At 53.7% G+C, this 19488-nt stretch overlaps 6 protein-coding genes across 6 annotated transcripts; 3 read left to right on the top strand and 3 right to left on the bottom strand.

Moving 5' to 3' along the window:
* Positions 1-1231: 1231 nt before the first annotated feature.
* On the bottom strand, positions 1232-4982 carry BDP55DRAFT_543139 (cellular morphogenesis protein; the record flags this gene model as incomplete). Its single annotated transcript, XM_060568384.1, has 2 exons — positions 1232-1464; positions 1517-4982. The coding sequence occupies 2 exons, from the start codon at positions 4980-4982 to the stop codon at positions 1232-1234; spliced, it is 3699 nt and encodes a 1232-aa protein (XP_060434617.1).
* A 2087-nt stretch (positions 4983-7069) lies between these two features.
* BDP55DRAFT_627607 (uncharacterized protein) lies at positions 7070-8220 on the top strand (the record flags this gene model as incomplete). The annotated part of the gene is made up of 5 exons (XM_060571780.1): positions 7070-7194; positions 7521-7791; positions 7857-7860; positions 7910-7915; positions 8015-8220. 5 exons carry the CDS (start codon positions 7070-7072, stop codon positions 8218-8220), a joined length of 612 nt encoding a protein of 203 aa, XP_060434616.1.
* Positions 8221-10108: 1888 nt separating this feature from the next.
* On the bottom strand, positions 10109-11284 carry BDP55DRAFT_542718 (Arp2/3 complex; the record flags this gene model as incomplete). Its single annotated transcript, XM_060568339.1, has 5 exons — positions 10109-10191; positions 10242-10391; positions 10447-10869; positions 10923-11164; positions 11223-11284. The coding sequence occupies 5 exons, from the start codon at positions 11282-11284 to the stop codon at positions 10109-10111; spliced, it is 960 nt and encodes a 319-aa protein (XP_060434615.1).
* A 259-nt stretch (positions 11285-11543) lies between these two features.
* BDP55DRAFT_648927 (WD domain-containing protein) lies at positions 11544-14792 on the top strand. The gene is made up of 2 exons (XM_060573883.1): positions 11544-11631; positions 11691-14792. The coding sequence occupies exons 1-2, from the start codon at positions 11615-11617 to the stop codon at positions 14554-14556; spliced, it is 2883 nt and encodes a 960-aa protein (XP_060434614.1). The 5' UTR covers positions 11544-11614; the 3' UTR covers positions 14557-14792.
* A 102-nt stretch (positions 14793-14894) lies between these two features.
* On the bottom strand, positions 14895-16755 carry BDP55DRAFT_543105 (ALG8 glycosyltransferase family ALG6; the record flags this gene model as incomplete). The annotated part of the gene is made up of 2 exons (XM_060568381.1): positions 14895-16435; positions 16500-16755. The coding sequence occupies 2 exons, from the start codon at positions 16753-16755 to the stop codon at positions 14895-14897; spliced, it is 1797 nt and encodes a 598-aa protein (XP_060434613.1).
* Positions 16756-17620: 865 nt separating this feature from the next.
* On the top strand, positions 17621-19112 carry BDP55DRAFT_690684 (pH-response regulator protein palC; the record flags this gene model as incomplete). Its single annotated transcript, XM_060576889.1, has 2 exons — positions 17621-18793; positions 18852-19112. 2 exons carry the CDS (start codon positions 17621-17623, stop codon positions 19110-19112), a joined length of 1434 nt encoding a protein of 477 aa, XP_060434612.1.
* Between the last annotated feature and the right edge of the window lie 376 nt (positions 19113-19488).

The raw sequence follows: 19488 nt of genomic DNA, 5'->3' as shown, positions 1-19488 counted from the left end.
GCGTGTAAGGCGCTGTATCAAGATGAATCAGTCTTTGCCAGTAGTGCACAATTTCGAAGGCATACCGGCAGTGGCATAAGGAGGAGGAGCGAGAGACGATGGGGAGGGGGGGGGGTCAAACGCAAAAAAGATCGGTCATCGAAGGGGTTCTCGAGAGATACCTACGCAAGCAGCTTAAAGCTTACAAGCGATCTGACGATGACGGTGCTGGCAATGGGCTTCAACGTCGTATAGGTACGTAGGGCGAGACATTTTCTAGCTGAGGAGAGGAGGAGAAGGCTTTTCTACGTGGCTGAGACAGTGTTACGAGACATTATCAGGGGGGGTTTACACACCGGAGTACGGACACACTTAATGGCATTTCTCTTCGTATCTTCGTCATCTTCACGACCAGGAGAAAGATGTCGAGGCACTCGCTTGCACGGATCGCGATGGTGGGCAAAAGAGGAATGTTACTGTAAACCTTGTTCGATTCTGGATATTAAGCTACCTATGGCACTCAACCGCCATGAAGCTACTGCTAATGTCTTCAAAGCTTGGTAGAAACAGCCTCAGCCAAGACTGGATGGCCGAAATTGAAAAGAAAAAAAAGAGAATTCCTTTCCTCCACCTCTCTCTCTCATACCTCCAAGTTCAGAAAGAAGCCTTGATTTCTCCCATCCGACCTTGGGAAACTCCAGGACTGTCTCATTTTGAGACGACAAAGTGAAAAAAAATAAAAAAAAATGAAAAGTGACTGATAGTGAATGGTGTTGTTTGGTTGTTTTGGTGTATGCGCGCGACCAGCTCGATGACATAAAGGAGCTGTGTCCAGTTGTAGTGTACAAGTTCCTGGGAAAGAACCTTGCTGGTTGTGTCCGAGAAGAGAAAGCGTCTTGACGCGCATGATGGTATGACTAAACATGTAGACATTAAACAAAGGTCGTGAGGTCGTGAAGAATCGAATGCAGAGAAGTCGAGGCGGACCACGAGGCTACCGTGAGATCGTACGGCGTACCGCACCGATTAATCGTAACCAGGTGGTACCGCTGTCGAAGACTGTGTTGTGTTTTGGCGTGATGTGTCGAATATGTGCCGTCTTCGTCCCTCTTGGACTCAACAGCTGATTCTATGCCTCCGATGGTGAAAGATGTCGAGCCGCGATGGTATCCTTTTTCCACGCCATGCCTGTCCAAACGCCAGAAAGCAAAACCCTGATGAAAGACCGAAACCGAAACGTTCCTCACAAGTGCTACACGTGCGGAGCGCCAGGACGGCCCTTGCCCAATGACTCAAGCAGCTCGTGGGGAGGAATCTTCCTCATACCGCCGCCGTGGTCGTACATCGATGTCGGTGCTGGCGAGTATCCCTCACGCTTCTTGCGCAGGCGATCGAGGGCCATACCGACGATGACGATAAGGAAGATGAGGGCGAGTGAGATACCGAGTCCAATCAGGACAATGAATCCAAGAGCCATGCGGCCGTCTACTTTGATGTTAGTACGCATCTTCAAGTGCATCGGGGTTGCAAAACTTACCACTGTCAGAAAAGAAGTCCTGGTTCTCGGTAAAGATCCTCGAAATAGAACCGGCGGTGTTACCGCTGTTGACGGTGAGCGCGTACGGCTGGAAGGTTGTGCCATTGAAGATAGCAGCCGAGGCTGTACCGAAGCCAGGGACGTTCAAGGAACCGGTGATCATCAAGGCTTGATTGGAGTCAAGAATGTCGGTGTTGTCGTGGGATGAAGTCAGAGAAAAGACTTGAATGCTGTTGACAAGGGTGCCGGGAAGTAAAGTAATTCCAGCAGACTGCCACTTGGAGCCGTCGTACTTCATCAGGTAAATGGAGCCGTTGTTCGAGGTTCCAGAAACCCAGAGTTGCTTGCGGTCACTCGATCCAGCCGTCAAAACTTCGACAGGACCAGGCAGAGAGTCCTCTCCAGGGTAAGCAGACCATGCTTGGCGATCGGGGCTATACATGGCAAGCATAGTAGGAGAGGTACCATTCAAGGTGAAGTTGCCACCGGCGACAAGCTGGGATTTGCTGGTCCAGATGAGGCAATGGCCGGTGCCTTCGAGGTTGACACCAGGGCGGTTCCAACCTGCCAGAGATGTGTCATAGTAGCAGACACCTGGGCAGCCAAGGGCTCCAGCTGACTCGAAAGAGCCAGCAACATAGACATCACCAGAATCGGGGCGGACCTCGATGGATGTGACAGTCGCGTTCCCACCGCTGATGCCGGGAGGTTGCGTGCTGTTGAAGGTGGCGGTTTGGAGGTTCAGGGAAATGATACCGCGCACGTCATTGTTGTTGACGCTACCACGGACGCTGCCGCCGGCAAAGAGAAGATCACCAGTAACCGCGAGGGCAAGGAAGGTTGAGTTGTCTTCAATCTGGGAGCCAAGGCCGGTGATCGAGTTCGAGTTTGACCCGTCAATGAGCACCAGGTTGTTGGCGGAACTGCCGTTGGTGCCCACAGCCGTGAAGTGGCCGCCTAGGATGGTAATGTTGCGGTTGTTACCAGTGTAGAATGCGCCAGTGACCACACCCGTGATATTGCCGCTAGCAAGAGAATCGCGTTTGCTGACTGTGCTTGAAGTCGTGGAAGATGACTTGAACTTGACCGGAAATTGGCCAAACTTCTCAGCGAGGGTGACGGCACCATTGGCGCTAATAGTGGCCGAGGTCATCGATCCCGCGTAGAGAGATCCTCCTCCGGGAAGATCAAGGATTCCAGTGGTCAGGATTCCATTCAAGGCCGGGACGGGGCCGTTGAGGTTCTGCAGCCAGTTCTTCTGGGAGGGCACCCAGACGGCGAAGCCCGAGGCCTGAATAGCCGAGTTGTCGCCAAACGCGTTGATCTCGCTGAAATCGCCGGTGAATGTAACAACCGACTCTGCGTCACTCTCACTTGTAATGTTGACCAGCATTGGGACAACATGGGAAACTTCGCCGTTCACGCCTGCACCAAGCGCAGTCCACGTGTTGGCGGAGGTGTCGTATACGCCGACATTGTTGAGACCTGTGACGGCATTGTCAAGTGTGTTAGAGAAGACACCACCGACGTAAAGCTGGGTGCCGTTCAGTTCCATCGCCTTCACTTCGCCGTTGAGACCGCCGTCGAGAGCCATTGTAGCCTCGCTTGCAGTGTTGATACCAATGACGTTGCGGGCAGTGGATGACGTGAAGTTGCCTCCAACGATGACCAAATCACCAGCAGTTGTCAAGCTAGTGACTGCAGATCCTGAGGAGAATGAGGACCCGAGCTGGTTGATCTTGGAGCTCTTGAAATCCGTGTTGACAGTGGCAGACGAAGGATCGAAGTCGAATAGGCCATTCAGGCCGCCTGTGGAGTTGATGAGGGTGAAACCAACGCGCTGAGCGACAATGGTCATTTCATCGATGCTCTGCCCAGCCAAAGGAGCCAGGGTGACGCTGGGTCGGAAGCCGTCTGCGGAGCTGGCCTCGATGTATCCAAAGTAGATCTGGTCGTATTTGTCAAAGTTGTTAGTCTGGTAGAGAGACGTAGAAAACTTGTTGCTACCAGTGGACGACATGATGCCCGTAACGTTCACCTGTGCTCGGGTCAGGCAGGTACCGTCCTGCAGGCAGCCGGGCGTGTACAGGTTGACAGAATAGTTGCCAGACTCCTTGAGATCGGGGAGAAAGGTAACCGTAGCAGAGCTTGCGCTGATGGTTCCGGAAAGCTTGGCAGTCAAGTACTGAGAGCTGCTCTGCAGAGAAGGAGATGTCGACCAAGGGCCGGTGGTGGTGGCAGATGACTTGGTGTCACTGTCTGCGCAGGCCGGGGAGTTAAAGTCGTTGATGGCGTAAGAATTGATGTCGTCCTCGAAAAGTTGAATGCCGTTGAGACCACCGCCAGATCCGTAAAATTCGGAAATATCGATTCTGAATGAGTTCATTCCGACGAGGTTGACAAAGTGGAAGTCCTGGAACTTGAGGGTTGAGTTGTTGCTGAGCGGGCACTCGCTAGTGCATGTAGCGTTCTGACCAGTTGCAGGGTCCACGTAGGTCATGTTCAAGATACCGCCCAGAGGGAGAGCAGTGAAACGGAATGTCTTGGTTCCTCTACCATCCTGGTGGGTGTTCCAGAGCCGCATCTTGGTCGGCTGGAAACCGAAGCCGAAACTTGCCTGCCAGAAACCAGCAGAGTTGTCGCGGAGCAGCCAAGTGTTGCCAGAGCCGTCGGTTCCGTCTGTCTTGCAGATGATGTTGCGAGGGTCGCTGAAGCCAGACGTGGAGGTGCTCGAGGCCGATGTGATGTTGGCGCTTGAGAGGTTGATTACCTGTCCATCCGGGGTACTGGGAGTGCTAGTGTTGCCGAGTCCAGTGAAGCTACCGCCAAAGACGATGTGGCCGTTGGAAGCCTTGGTGATGGACGAAACAGGACCGTTGAAACCAGCGAAAGGAAGGTTAGTCCATCCATCAGTGCCATACCAGGCGATTGCGTTTGTCGAGTTGGCACCGCGGAAGTTGCCTCCAACGTAAACGGTGTTTGCAGCTTGGTCGCAGAGAAGAGCGTTAACCTGACCTGACAAACCGGCCAGAGGTGTGATCTGGGAGGTGTTAGGGTTGAACAAGGCAATGCCTTGAGACTGAGTGCCATCCAAGCTCGTAAAATTACCGCCAATTACCACTCCCTGCATCGTTCCATTGTCGAGCGTGAATGTGCACATGTCGTGAATTGAAGCATCAGTCGAGATGAGCGACGCAAAGGCGCCATTGGGCAGCTGAGAAAGCAATGACTCGCTTCCGTTTGTGCTGTAAGGCTTCTCATTCTGCTCCTCAAACTGGTAGAGGGAGATGCCGTTGAAGTCGCCCGCCACACCAATTCTGCCAAGCTGAGAAAGGTCGAGGTTTGCATCGGAGACTGAGGTGAACTGGATTGCTGCCACCGAGGAAGGTGCGAGAGCAGCCACTGCAAGAAGATTTGCCCACTTACTCCGGCGCGCCGAAGGGCGCTTACCGAGAGCTAAACGCATCGCTATTGCTGTTCAGTCGGCAAGAGGTAAGTAGAGTGGGTGCTGTGAATGCTGGGTATCGAAGCTATTGTATCGAGAATTTTTGATGCTCGGGAATCAGAGTGGATATCGCGTCGCATTTGCAGAAATCTAATTTTGGATGCTGGCCATGAAAAGAATGCTGTCTGCTGCTTCGTTTGATCGGTCGCGAGTTCGGAGGCGCGTCAAAAACCGGTGGTGCGAAATTAAACGGAGAGAAGGAGTCGAATCGGGTCGAGTCGAGTCGGAAGGTGAGGATTTAGCGAATAATCGGGGGGGTTAAAACGAGCGTCTGGTGTCGGAGGTAGAGAAGGAAAAGAAATCAGAGACTAGTTGGTCGCCCAATTCTATCGTCGGACAAGAAAAATGGTTAGAACTGAGTTGTGGCCATTTGACGGCGACGACGATGTGGTGAGCTGCGCTTCCTATTCTTCCCCCTGCTCTTTGTCAACCGCAGTGTTTTGTTGTTTGTTGGTGGAGAGGCAGACAAACCACAGACACAGACGGAGACGCAGACGCAGAGCCCAGAGGGAAGGAGAGAGGCTGAGTCGCCAGACGAGATGGGACCTGGAATGGAAGGTGCGTGCCCCACTTTGCAGACTTGTACCTGCCCGTACCTGCGCCAGGGAAATTGGTGGTGACTTTAGGTTGCACTTACCTCCTATCAAAAGCACTGACACTTTTTTTTTGTGGGTGAAGCGGTACGTCGCGGCCACGGCTCCACGGCTGCTGATTGTCGCTCGGATGGATTGGCAGTCGATTTAAGACTGGCTTGGGGTAAGCTTGACGATAGCAAGGCCGCCAAACGTGAAATGAGGCAGAAGATATTGATGAAAGACCAAGTGAACCGTTTTGTGTCGGTCGTCGGCTGGCGTCTCGGCGAAGAAGAAAATTCTACCCGAATGTCGAATAAGAAAGGAGGAAAGAATGAATGATTGTGAGGTGCCCTAAAGAGAGGTGAATGGTTGGAGTGAGTGTGACTGTGTGCGAGTTGCAGCGTAGGAGAGTGAGAAAGAGATAGAGACGGGAAATCGGCGGGAATCTGATTCGGTGTAGGTTCCCAGAGGTGGAATTGGAAAGAGTCGCGCGCGAAAGCTTCGAGAAATGAGTGTACTACGTTATCAACGTGGATTGATGAGGTGCTTGTCTTGTGTGTTTGCAAACCGTAGGGGACCGCCGGAATGTCTCGCTGTAGCCTGTAGTGTCGCCTCTTGCCGTAACACGAGATGTCTGTGCCAGGTCGGTCAGGTACGAAGTATCCGCAGGTAGTGTATCCCGTACGGATTACCTGACTCTGCAAGCTAAGGTAAGCTATCAGGAGTAGAGAGGGCGATCGTTGGAAAAGCCGGTGACGCCACGGGAACTAAAGTCTTGAGGAGAAATGGCTCTAGTCGAACATCGACCAATGAATGCTGCTGAGAGGGACGACCAGCGCTGTCCCCAATCTCGGGAGGTTTTTGGAGAGCTTTCAGATGTCGATTTCTCTCTCCCCTTGATCCAATGGCACTACTATTCGATTCGAATTGTTCTTTGGCGTCCTCCTGCTATCGTCTACTGTGTATTCGTACTCTGCACTGCTCCAGGCGAGGATTTACGGATACTGTGTCGTATGGTCCCTGGAAGCCGCTACGCCTGCGCGTTGTCTTGGCTTTTTTTTCTTTCTTTTTTGCCCTCGTGCTGCTTGTTTGTCGTGATTGTCCGGCCGAGCGCAGTAAGGCCGGCTAGATGGCAAAACGGTCCGGATAAGGCGTCGGCAGGGTACGATATTATGTTGAATCTGCGGGATTGACGTCGAAACTGGCTATCCATGAAAGGGAAGAGGACTGATAAATGAGCGACAGAGACGTTCCGCGAAGGAAATCTCGGGGCGAATGAGGTAGAGAGGGCTCGTGGAGTGCAAACGTCGAAAAGAGAGGTAGAGGAAGAGGAGCAACGCAACAGCAACCAACGAGGAGGAAAGTGCCTCAGTCACAATCCTGCAGGCTGCAGGTCACAATTGGGAGGAGCCACTTTCACGTTACCACTTTGCTCCTCCAAGCGCTCGTAGCAGGCAGGGGTTGATGTCGAGAATGCCCGGGGGGGGGGGCCTCGGCGTCGTCCAGTGTGTCGTGGTATCGGCGGCAGGCCACAAAAAGAACCGGCAAGCCTTGTACGGAGCAGCAAGGCCTGGATTTAGAACACGGCGATATGCTAGGTGAGTACGGAGTATGGAAGGTGTGTAGATATTTTCGTGGATGTTCATCCTCCCTTTCCAAACATGTCACGAGGAAGAGTATTCCCCGTTTCCCAAAAAAAGGGCCCGTGACTATCTAGAAAAGGATCAAACACGGCTCATTGAAATCCATCAAGATATCTTATCCACAGGCTCGGGACGCCCCAATACGTTGAGAGGGAGAGTCTGCCGCAGTACTCCGTAGAGAAGGCCCTCCCTCCTTTCCAGCCTCCCTATTCCAGATCTGGGGCATGATTGACCTTGAAGTCTGGCGTATCTGGCTGTTCTGACGGCCGCCCGCGGTCCAGGCCCCAAGCAACGCACGTTCTTCCTGAGTTCCTGCAGCAGTTCCCAGCTGCCGCTACGCCCGATACAGCAGAGTGCCATGCCATGGAGTCTGCCAGAGACCAGACGGGGGCCACATCTTGCCCGGGCGGGCAGATGACGGACGGCAGGTGGGGGGAGGGAGAACATAAGGTACCCATGGTCCCTTACCTAAGCTTGAAGATCCGGCCACTCAGGATTCAGGACTCAGGCGGGACACAGGAGGTTCCACTGCTCAGAGGAAAGTTGCTCAAGGTGCGTGCTTTGGATGCGACAAAGTGCTCTGACTGGCCCATCTCGAGTTGCATTCGCATTTGCAGGCAGGTACGAGTAAAACTCGACTGATTCCGTTGTTCCGTACTTGACTTATTAGCGTCAGGTACGAAGGCAAAGTGCAGACCACTGATGCACCGCCCTTCTTTCCAACTCGCGACGTGGGGTTCTCCCACAGACAGGCTACCTACTCCGTACCTTACAGGCTACAGCACCCCCAATCATCTCATCACATCCGTCTCAACCCTCCTTTCCGCGCCGGCCGTTCCTTGCATTCATGTCCCCGTGCACACCTCAGCTAAAAAAGATGCGATGCGATGGCAGACCCGGGGGCTTGTCACCTCCAGTCAGTGGTTGCGTCCAACAGAAAGAATACTTCGCACTTCGCCGCCCATGGTATGCATGGGATAACCTTGTGAGAGTTTTAAGGGGTCATGTCCTGGAAGGGGGAGGCAGAGTATCTATCCATATCCGTACCTACAAACTCTCACCGAATAAATTATCCCCCGGAGCCGCGGGAGAGAAAGACTGCTTGGCCGCCCTCTTCCTCCCGCCGATTTCAGCTAGTAATAGAGAATGACGAAAGGAGGGATCCGGCGTCGCGGCATGGATCAAGAACCCTACACTCCCTCGTCGCTCCAGTTTGCAGTGTCGTCCGAGGTGACCGTGACGAGGGGCTCGCGGCGCCCCATCTTCAAACCCAGTTGGTCTCACAGCCCATCCTCGGTGGGCGGATATCCCGGCCTGCGGCGTCTACTCGCCAATAAATGGAACTCTCATCGCAACCTCTTCTGCATAGGTAAAGGTGCATACACATTTGTTCATGATGCATTTGGCTGGCTCAGCATCTTCATCCACTGACACGACGTACCGCTTCTCTGGGACGATTTGTTAAAGGCATAGGGATTCTGGAAATATTACCCACGCTCTTTCCCAGATAGATGTTTACCACGGCCCGATTAAAGCAGGGCACGGGAAACCAAGGAATGCAGCGGGCAGTGCTCAAAGTGGAGGATAAGTTCCAACGCGAATCGCGAAACCAATTGGAGGACTCGGGAGGGGGAAAAAAGGAGAAAGAACGAACGCTCTCTAGCGCGTCTGCCCGTCCACTTTATCAAGTCCTCTCAAAAAACCACTTTATTCCACCCGACCGTTCGTGTGTGCAATGCCCGAAAGCCCACCATCTACGGATACTCCGTCATGCGATGAATTACGAATACACAATCCAAAGAAAACTTCGCCACACAAACGAAACAACTCAATTTCATCCCTACGATAGGAAACAGCTTTATGCGAACTTGTGTGCTTGGTTGAGAAGAGCCAATATTATTATCTCTAGCGGCGATGTGTAGGCTATTATGCCAAAAGCCACACCATTTATGTACGGACACAGATAAGGGGTACCATATGTTACAACTTACATGCCCCCCTTGGTTCATCCAAACATCAGCTTCTCTATACGAAAAAGGTACGGATACCTAGTTCGAACACTTCGATTTCCTTGCCATGGCAGCATTCACACATCGGACGGGTCAGCAGGAAAGCCTTGAACAAACTTCATGTATATGGCATATTCCTCTTCGTACATGGCCTACTTTAATTCCCGACTCATGATTGTTCACATGAACAATCCCGGTTTGGCCGTCAACAATGCATTCATGTACGACATACTGCGTACACGGATCAGCCTGTTCTCCATTCGTATGCAAACCAGGTAGGGTGGTAGGCACTTGGCACTTGGAAGACCGCGGTGGGAACTCCTTCCATCGGACGCCGGTGTTAGCGTTGGGTGGAGACGTCGATCCGGCACATCAAGCAACCGCCGCCATTCACGTTCCATGGATGCACCGCCGTCAAAACGCCGTCACCATCTCTCCACCCCACGGTGCCCCCGTCTGCACTTCGCGCATCATCTGCAAAAGGTTTCTCCATCTCCGTCTCATCATACTACCTCGAAAAGGCCCGTCCACACCACAGTGACCTCTGATTGGCCCAAGAGCTCAGAATTGCTCCCGATTTCATTACTGCCAAGCTGCTTCCGGTTTTCATCAGGAGGATGTAAGTCTGCAGGGCTGAGTGGTCATGAAGGTCTTTTTTCTTCTTCTACTAACAAAAAGCCTTTCAGCTTGTTATCGCTATCAGCTATGACTTCTGAGCGGGAACTCATAGCATCGCATTTGCTTATACGGCTTCGATACGTCTCCGCTCTGGACATATCCTCAAGGGCACTTTCCAGCGAGTGCCATTGACCGATTCGTGTGCTGCAAATACCGGGGGACGTGGTGAATGCGCACTAAACCTACGCTCCCTGGACCTTGAAAGTGCGACCGCTCGCCGTCTTCCGTTCCTTCTCTTCAGCATCGGGCCTTGCGCGGCGAAGAACTGCGTAGCATTAGTCAAAACGTCCACCGCAAAGGTCAACTGCATCATACCTTGGAGGAAGTCGGCAGTTCTCTTGCGCATTCGCGAGTGAATGTACGCCTTCGATGCCTTAATGTGGTAGTGGAAGTAGTCGCGGAAAGTCTGGATGTGGGAGATGCAGTCGGGCATTCTCTGTGGTGTGAGGTGACGAGGGAAAAGGACTGTCAAGAGACATTAACGCCAACCCAGCAAAGCTTTGTAGATAGAAAGACTCACCAAAGGTAACGTATCCGATCTCGCCGGTCCCAGTATCTCTGACACCAGGGACTCCCTGGAGCTCCAGCGGGGGGTCGTTCCTGAAGAGCACCTGGGGAGCGTTCTGGATAGCTCGTCGACGGGCGTCGACGAATTCTTGGATGAAGATCTTGCCAAAGACACGATCCGTCTCTTCACGGAAGATCGTGCTAAAGATAACTGTGACACGGTCGTGGCTGGCCTTGACGTAGATAGCCTCCTCCTCACGGTAATGGATAGCCATAACCTCGCCGCCCTCGCGGACACCCTGCGGGGCTTCCTCAGATGTGTACTTGGATGCCTCCTCCTTCAGCTTGTAGTGCTCCTCGTAAGCAGCCTCGAAAGGTGCAGCCATGGCGTTGCGCTTCAGCAGCGCCATCTTCATGATCAGCGCATCCTTTTCCTCTGCGTGTTCCGTCAGCCCAAAAATCACCCGGTATCACTGTGATATAACTGACCCTTCTCCTCCGGGAGGTTCTCCAGATCGATCAATACCGAGAAGTCGTATCCGGGTTCCGGCGGCACCACATACTGGCCATATTCTCTCTGCAGCACCTGCTCTGCGCCGTACTTGACCAAGTCCTTGTAGCACCTTATTTGAATCGAAAGCTGGATCTTGGTCTTCGTCTCGGGGGTCGAGATGTGGTAGATAACGCCGTCGAAATCGGAGACGGTCTGGTCGATGTGCGCAGGAGGGGCACTTCCTTGGGAGTTAGCAAGCTAGCCGAACATTGGCCACAATGTTCTAATCGACGTACCCAGAGAACCTCTCGGTGAGAACCGATTGAATCAGCACATTCTGATAGTCTAGGAGAAGCATTTTGTCTGCGACCAATTGTCCGTATGTCTCCTGTGATGTTGTTGCGTCGTTGATTGCTGATGATACCTCGTGGTGGGGCCCGCCTGACGTGGAGGTCGCTGTCGGAGCTTCTGTGAGGTGGCTGTGATGCTCATGCGGGACCGTCGATTGCGGATATACTTCGGCACTACCGGTATTCTCCACTTTTCTTCTGGTCTTATCGATAAGGTGAGGGAAACTTTTTGAAAGATTGGAAGGTGGGAGGTTCGAGATTTTGACGATTGGTTTACTTCGTCGCATTGCAAGGAGCCATTGACAAAGGGCTTTTTGGGCGCTAGGAAATCCGCCAAAATGGTCAAATCATACTTGTAAAGTTTTCTAGATCTTGCGGGCTTTTCGAGTGTATCTAACTATTGTTTTCCTACAGAAAATACGAGCACAGCAAGTCTTTCGGCGTTGTCGCATCCAACACATCAAACCTCGCCTGGGCTCCCCAAGGCAGAGCTGGCAACGGCGCCGGCCAGGCAATCGTAGCCGCGAACGAGGATGTCTTGTGCTGGGATATTAAGAAGGGCGAGCTTCTCAGCAGGTGGCGAGACGAACGGAACACGGTACCCGTCACTGCGATCGTGCAGAGCAAAGTCGACACAGACATTTTCGCGGTCGGATACGAAGATGGAAGCATTCGGTTATGGGATAGCAAGATCGCCACTGTGATTGTCAACTTCAACGGACACAAGTCAGCGATTACGACACTGGCGTTCGACAAGTCAGGCGTGCGATTGGCCAGTGGCTCACGGGACACGGATGTCATTATCTGGGATCTCGTGGCAGAGGTCGGCCAGTTCAAGCTGAGAGGACACAAGGATCAGATCACCGGACTGCAATTCGTTGAGCCGGAGGGACAGGTTGAAGACGAGGAGAACACGGCGATGCTGGACAGCGACCCTTCAGCGGAGGGCTACCTACTTACGACCGGCAAGGACTCCCTGATCAAGCTATGGGACTTGTCCTCGAGGCATTGCATCGAGACACACATCGCACAGACAAACGGCGAATGCTGGGCATTGGGACTTTCCCCTGACTACAGCGGCTGCATCACGGCCGGAAACGACGGAGAGCTGAAGGTCTGGTTCCTGGACACGACAGGACTCGCCGCTTTGAAGGGTCAGGTCGACGCTCCGCAAAACACGAAATTCCTGCACGACAGAGGAACGCTGTTCCGTCAACATAAGGACAAGGCTATCGAGGTCATCTTCCATCCCCGTCGAGACTACTTTGCAGTCCACGGCACAGAAAAGGCCGTGGAGGTGTGGCGCATAAGATCGGAGGCAGAGGTCAAGAAGTCTCTGGCCCGAAAGAGGAGAAGAAGACGTGAGAAGGCCGGCAAGGAAGGAAAAGAGGAGGGCGATGCTGCGGCTGAGGGTGAGGACCAGGCAGAGGATACCTCCGCCGCGGAGGCTAGCGACTTTTTCGTTCAGTACGTGATTGTCCGGACGGGCGGCAAGGTGCGGTCGGTCGACTGGGCGGTCACGGGCGGAAGCAAGGAAGTACATTTGTTGGCGGGAACGACAAACAACCAGCTCGAGTACTACAGCATACCCACGAAAGAGGGTTCCAAGTCGAAGAAGGAGGATGTGCCCGACTACACGCGGTCCTTGGCCGTGGAACTCCCCGGACACAGGACAGACATTCGCGCCGTGTCGCTCAGCTCCGACGATAAGATGTTGGCGACGGCTGCCAACGGAAGTCTGAAGATCTGGAACATCAAGACGCAGGCCTGCATCCGTACTTTCGAGTGCGGGTACGCTCTTTGCTGCGCGTTCCTTCCCGGAGACAAGGTCGTCGTCGTCGGCACGAAGACGGGAGAGCTTGAGCTTTTTGATGTCGCGTCTGCGAGTCTTCTGGACAGCGTCTCTGCACACGAGGGTGCCATCTGGTCACTACAGGTTCATCCCGACGGCAGATCGGTGGCATCAGGCAGTGCCGATAAGTCAGCCAAGTTCTGGGACTTTAAGATTGTCCAAGAGCCGGTTTTGGGCACTACCCGCACGACACCAAAACTGAAGCTCGTCCAGTCAAAAACACTCAAGGTGTCCGACGACATCCTCTGCGTGAGATACTCTCCCGATTCCAAGTACATCGCCGTCTCCCTCCTCGACAACACTGTCAAGGTCTTCTTCACCGATAGCCTGAAGCTCTATCTCAACCTCTACGGCCACAAGCTCCCGGTCCTGAGCATGGATATCTCGTACGACAGCAAGCTCATCGTCACCAGCTCCGCCGACAAGAACATCAGGATATGGGGCCTCGACTTTGGCGACTGCCACAAGGCCCTCTTTGGCCACCAGGACTCCATCCTGCAGGTCGCCTTCGTCCCCCACAACTCGGACGGCAACGGCCACCACTTCTTCAGCAGCTCAAAGGACCGCGTCATCAAGTACTGGGACGGCGACAAGTTTGAGCAGGTCCAGCGCCTCGACGGCCATCACGGCGAGGTCTGGGCCATGGCTGTTGGCCACACGGGCAACTTCCTCGTCACGGCGGGCCACGACAGGTCCATCCGTGTCTGGGACGAGACGGACGAGCAAATCTTCCTCGAAGAAGAGCGCGAAAAGGAGATCGAGGAGCTCTACGAAAAGACCCTCACCACCTCGCTCGAGCGCGACCCAGACGCTGAAGACCAGGAAGGCGAGGTCGGCGCCGCCTCCAAGCAGACGGTCGAGACCCTCATGGCCGGAGAACGCATCGCCGAGGCCCTCGAGATCGCCATCGCCGACCTCAACCTCCTCCAGGAATGGGAGGACGCCAAAAAGACGAACCCGCACGCGCCGTCGCCCCAGCGCAACCCCATCTTCATCGCCCTCGGCAACATCACAGCCGAGGCCTACGTCATGAGCGTGCTGGGCCGCATCAAGGCCTCGGCCCTCCATGACGCCCTCCTCGTGCTGCCCTTCGCCACCGTGCCCATGCTCTTTACCTTCCTCAACGTCTTTGCCCAGCGCTCCATGAACATCCCGCTGACCTGCCGCATCCTCTTCTTCATGCTCAAGACGCACCATCGCCAGATCGTCGCCAGCCGTACTATGCGCGTCATGCTCGACGGCATCCGCACCAACCTGCGCGCCGCGCTAAAGCGCCAAAAGGACGAAATGGGCTTCAACATTGCCGCGCTCAAGGTCGTCGGCATGCAGATCCAGGAGAAGAGCGTCAAAGACTACGTTGACGAGAACTGGGATGATGGCGATGAGAGCCGGGCCGTCAAGAAGAGGGCGTTTGTACAGGTTTCATGATTTCCAAATCCGGACGGACATATCATTCGTGTAGCGTCTAAAAGATAACCAAGTCAGTCAGGGCCAAGGCCATGTCGATAATCATGAGATTCCCTGTTTTCCTTCTGTACTCCCTAGATATCGAGGTGCATCACCAGGTGGTAGAATAGCATCCTTTTCGGCCTTTAAAAGTGTTTTTATGTACTATTCACCCCAATTTATCAAATCAAAACCATTGCTTTTCCGATGCGCATTTGTCTTTTCTTTTTTGAAATCCGCGCTATTATTACATGAGCTCTCTTCCTCAAGAGAGTCTTCCATCTGTCATGTACAGGACCATTGCTAGTCGACCCTTCTATCTACTGGTTCTTTGCCTTGTTCTTCGCGCCCCCTCTCGTCGGCAGAATGTCACTCTGCACAATCAATTGCAACAGACACCAAAGGTAGCAGATGCCGAATCCCACCGCACCAATACCCACGTTTGCAACGACCCATAGGTCGGGCTTGTCGATGGGCGGCACCACGACTCTCTCTACCACATGCCATGCAATCATAGAAACGTAGAACGCCCCGTGGAGAAGGAATGTTGCCCACTGGCGCACTTTGCTGTGATCCTCCTGGAAGTAGGCACTCAGGGATGTTGGCGGAAGACCAAGGAGGTATGCCCATAGCAAAGTCAGAACAGCGTACGGGACGCTGAGGTCCACCCGCTTAAGGAGGGGGAACATCGTCCACACGCCCAAGACATTGGCAAATCCGACCCAGGCCCGAATGTCTCGCGACAGTCCGTGCTTACCGGCTAGAAGCAAGGTCATGGGCATGAGAGGGAGCAGCGCACTCTTCTCGTGTACTTGGTAGCTGAAGAGGAAGAAACCCCACCCCGTTGTTGCGAAGGCCAGGGGAAGAAGTGACTTGCGTGGACGGAAGAACAGAATCAGGTTAGGCGGAACGATCGAGGCCAACGTGGCCACGAGTGCGCCTCGCTGAAGAAGCTCGGGAGGGTAATTGCGAAGCTTGATGACGACGTTGGCGGCACACCAAAAGTTGGCGACCTTGTCTTCAAAGAGACCGCGCGCAAAGGGGAAGATGCGATGAACCATCTGCACCAATTGCTCAACGACCGGGTAGTAGATGGCGTTGGTGTCAAGGACGTCGGTCAGCCACGGGAAAAGGGGCAAGGCAGGCGGTGGCCCCTCATAGTCAGGCCGCGCATCGATGCCTCGATGAGCATCGTAGAGGGTGCCCAACACGAGCGGCAGGAGTAGAAGTGCGAAAGCCGCGACGGTCACCAGCGCAATGCCGATGAAACGACCCGGCTTCAGAGGAAAGACGCAGCTGCCCAGGAGGAACGCGAAGACGGAGAAGGCGTAATAGAGAGCCATCTGCTTGAAGCCAAGGGCCGCGACAAAGAAGACGGCAGACCAGAGATAGCGGCCAGCCAGCATACTCGACATGCTCGCCAGGACGAGCCCGAGCATGACAGTGTTGTACTGAAAGTGAACATGGTCGATGAGAATCGTAGCAGGCTGCATCAAGATTGCGACGAGCGCCATCCAAGCGGTCCATGTCGGCACATTGCTGTGTCTGGAGAAGCGTCGGACGAAGATGACGGCGGCGGGGATGTATATGAGGTACTCAGAGACAATGACTGTGGCGCGCATAAATATCTTCAGAGTCGGGTCGTCGGATCCTCGTGAGGTGTACAGCTCGAACCAAGTAGGGTCGATGAGAGCGCCAACCTTGCCGCAGAGCCAGCTATGGTAGGCCGTCAGGGGCGGGTAGTCGAGACCCCACCACTGCAGGTCGTGGAAGTACCACTGCGAGACGGGAATTTGTGTTGTGATCTCCATCCAGTGTCTTTGCGCCTCGTAGTCTCCGAACATGGGTGGTCTTTGGAAACCTAAGAAGAGTGGCATGGTTAGCAAGAGCTATCACTTCTCAACGGTGTTCCAGAGCGCACTTACCAGAGTATCCCCAGAGGCCAGCTGCCCATCTGAATAGGCCAACCACCATGAGGATCAGGGGAAGGACCTCCCATTGCGATACGGAGCCTCGAGCAGGCCACAAAAAAGAGGCCAGAGGGAAGATCGGAGCCTTGACCAGAGCCTCCCTCTTGGTGAGGTGGCTTTCCACGGTGGCTACACTGCTGCCGACACCATTTCCACCGTTGGTCTTCTTGCCGCCCCTGCGCCGGGGTTTATGGGGAGATGGACTGATCATAGTCGCAGCTCAGTCGGTATTCAATCGGTTCGCAATGTGCGGCATGAGGTGCCAGGAGGGTGTGAAGAGTTGCCTGAGTACGGCGAATTGGCTTTGTCAAGGTCGCGGTGATAGTGGGAGGTTCGTTGATGCTGAAATTCAAGGGTCCACGTCGCGTTAACGAACCCGACAGCTGGTGCATCAACCTGTAAGGTCCCCACATCCCGGGCCGCTAATGAGGGCAGGTTCGGATCGCCAGGTACTTACCTTCCTGCCGCTGGCCGTTTCCTTGTCCCAGGCATTCCATGAATTCTTCGAAGAAACAGTGACAATTGAGCTAATGTAATTGACAAGACAACATTTGGTTTTTCTTGCTTGTTATCTTACTCTTCCACTAAAAAATGTAAAGAGTGGAATCTTGATGAGCATCCTCTGTGACTTGAGGTATTACATCAGGTTAGTGGCTATTTGCCTGTGTGATACAATTAGATGCAACCCTGACCCTGTATGACTGAGAGCTTGTATCTCAACCTCAAGGGCCAATGGCTTCCTATGTCGAACATAACGTGACAAGACTTCAAGTTCTGACATTTCAAATTCGAGCTTCAGCAATGGGTTGTAGTAGCTTAGCTCTCGGTCCTCTGCATCGCAACCGGGGAATGCTGGTCTCCAACACGTGACCGAGTCTGGGGTTGAGAGACTAAGGTCCGTTAGCCTCAATTGACTTATTTAGGTAATCCGGGACAACTAACGTCACAGCGAGGTACAATTCCTCTAGCAGCTTTTCATGTTAGTGAGTGGATGATCACTGAATCTCATCCACATTCTTACCATATCTTGCTCTTTTTTTGCTCTTTTACCGGCTGATAATCGACCCCTCCCCAACATGCCTTTCCCATTCATCCTTCCGACAACTTCGGCCTTCTCATTCTCATCCAGTTTCAGTAGCGACACTCACCCCTCATTGCCCCTCAGTTCCAGCACATATCGCGGGGTTGTGAGAGATGCTCTCAAGAAACACAAGAGACTACCCCCGTCATCGCAATCATCCCACGTTTCGACGGTCATTGGAGCTCTCAACGGCTACATCCCCTACATTCTCGCCATCGATGCTGGACTAAACCCGACATCTCAGTCTGGCGACTGGATCAACCTAAACACCAAGGCGCCGCCGTCCATTGAATGGCGGCCAACGCTTTCGGAGAATGCAGTGCCTGGCAGGGAGCGGTCAAGGGTCAAGTTGCAGTCTATGGATCATGAAATTGCATTCGCTCTTTCATCTCTAGCAAACTCATACACTCTGGTTGCTCGAGCAGCCCTTCACCCGCTATACGTCACAACACAAGCCACGTTGGACAACCAGCAGCGCATAGCTTCCATCCAAACAGCGACCAAATACCTCTTGGATGCCGCGTCAATATACGACTACATAGCTTCCCGGGCTGAAAGAACTCAGATCCCGCCACCCTGCAGCGATGTATCACCCTCGACTCTTCGAGCTTTGTCGTCCTTGGCTCTCGCTGAGGCGACACTCTTGGCGGTTCTCAAGGACGACCCTTACCCTGCCATCGTCGCCCAAGACCGCAATAAGAACGACCGCGAGTGGATGTTCAAAGCCCCCGAGATTCCAAAAGTTCGTGCCCATCTATTTGCGCGACTCTGTCTCGCTGCCGCGGAGCACGCCGCCCAAGCCTCCTCTCTTTGCCAAGCTGCGGGGCGGGGTTCCAGTAAGATCAACGAAGGGTTGCTCCGTTATCTCGAGGACCTACGAAGAACGTGCCGCGCAAAGGCATGTCGTTTCTTTGGCATAGATTCAGAGATTAGCGGCCAAGTTGGCACGGCCATCGCGTGGCTGCAGGCCGGGCTCCAAGAACTGGGCGTTGAGTCCAAACACTCAGCCAAAGGTACTGGCTTCAGCCGGTTCAAAAAGGAGTGGAGCGAGAAACGTGAGGATCGCAAGGTCGAAAAGGAGACAACGTGGGGTGCGGATGGCGGAAAGGGCGAGGAGACGAGAGTGATCGAGCTACTTGAAGGGAAGTGGCATAAGCTCAATGACACGGTAAGCCACGTTACGTCCAAGGTTGATAAAGACTGGGAGGCTCACAATTCATGCATAGATGAACGTCCAGATCGTGCCTCCGATTGGGCCCTTGCTGGCTCAGATGCCATCTGGCCGTGAGATACACATCATCAAGCCGTATCAGCCGCCAGTGTTGGATCGTAGCATCTTGGAAGCCATGCGCGCACCGCCTGAGAGAAGTGACGATTACGGAGAGGCCCTGAGCTCGGATGACGAAGGCAAAGGCGTCTCTGGGCCACCTGGAGGATATCCTGAATCCAGACCGGATTACAGGAGCGCAAGCACGTCCTATTACTAGACGTCGTAGCAAACATCTGTTCTCTTGTTTGAGAAAGTGTTAGAAAAGAATACTGCCGGTGGGACACACACTCTTCAAAGTTTTCAATAAATACTACGCTTCTCTGGCTCATGTGGCTCGTTTCCGTCAACCCCGGATTATTAACTCCCGCTAGTACTCAGTTCGTGAGCGCACAGCTCTGCTCCTATCATCCGAATCTTGTCATTTTTTTCCCTGAACGGTTTTCCCCTCAAGTTCCGCAGGACCGCATTACTTGTCAACCGCGTCTCTACTCGAGCTCAGATGAACTCCATCCTTCTCTTCATCATGAGTCCGAGCAAACATATCCAACTACGTCCCTGTTACTTGCCACTTGCCATAGATGGATTGAAAGCTG

Source organism: Colletotrichum godetiae (genome assembly GCF_030913485.1).
Source record: "Colletotrichum godetiae strain CBS 193.32 chromosome Unknown BDP55scaffold_5, whole genome shotgun sequence".
NCBI lineage: Eukaryota > Fungi > Ascomycota > Sordariomycetes > Glomerellales > Glomerellaceae > Colletotrichum > Colletotrichum godetiae.
The sequence above is the reverse complement of the archived record's forward strand: the minus strand, read 5'-3'. Positions and strand labels throughout refer to the sequence as shown.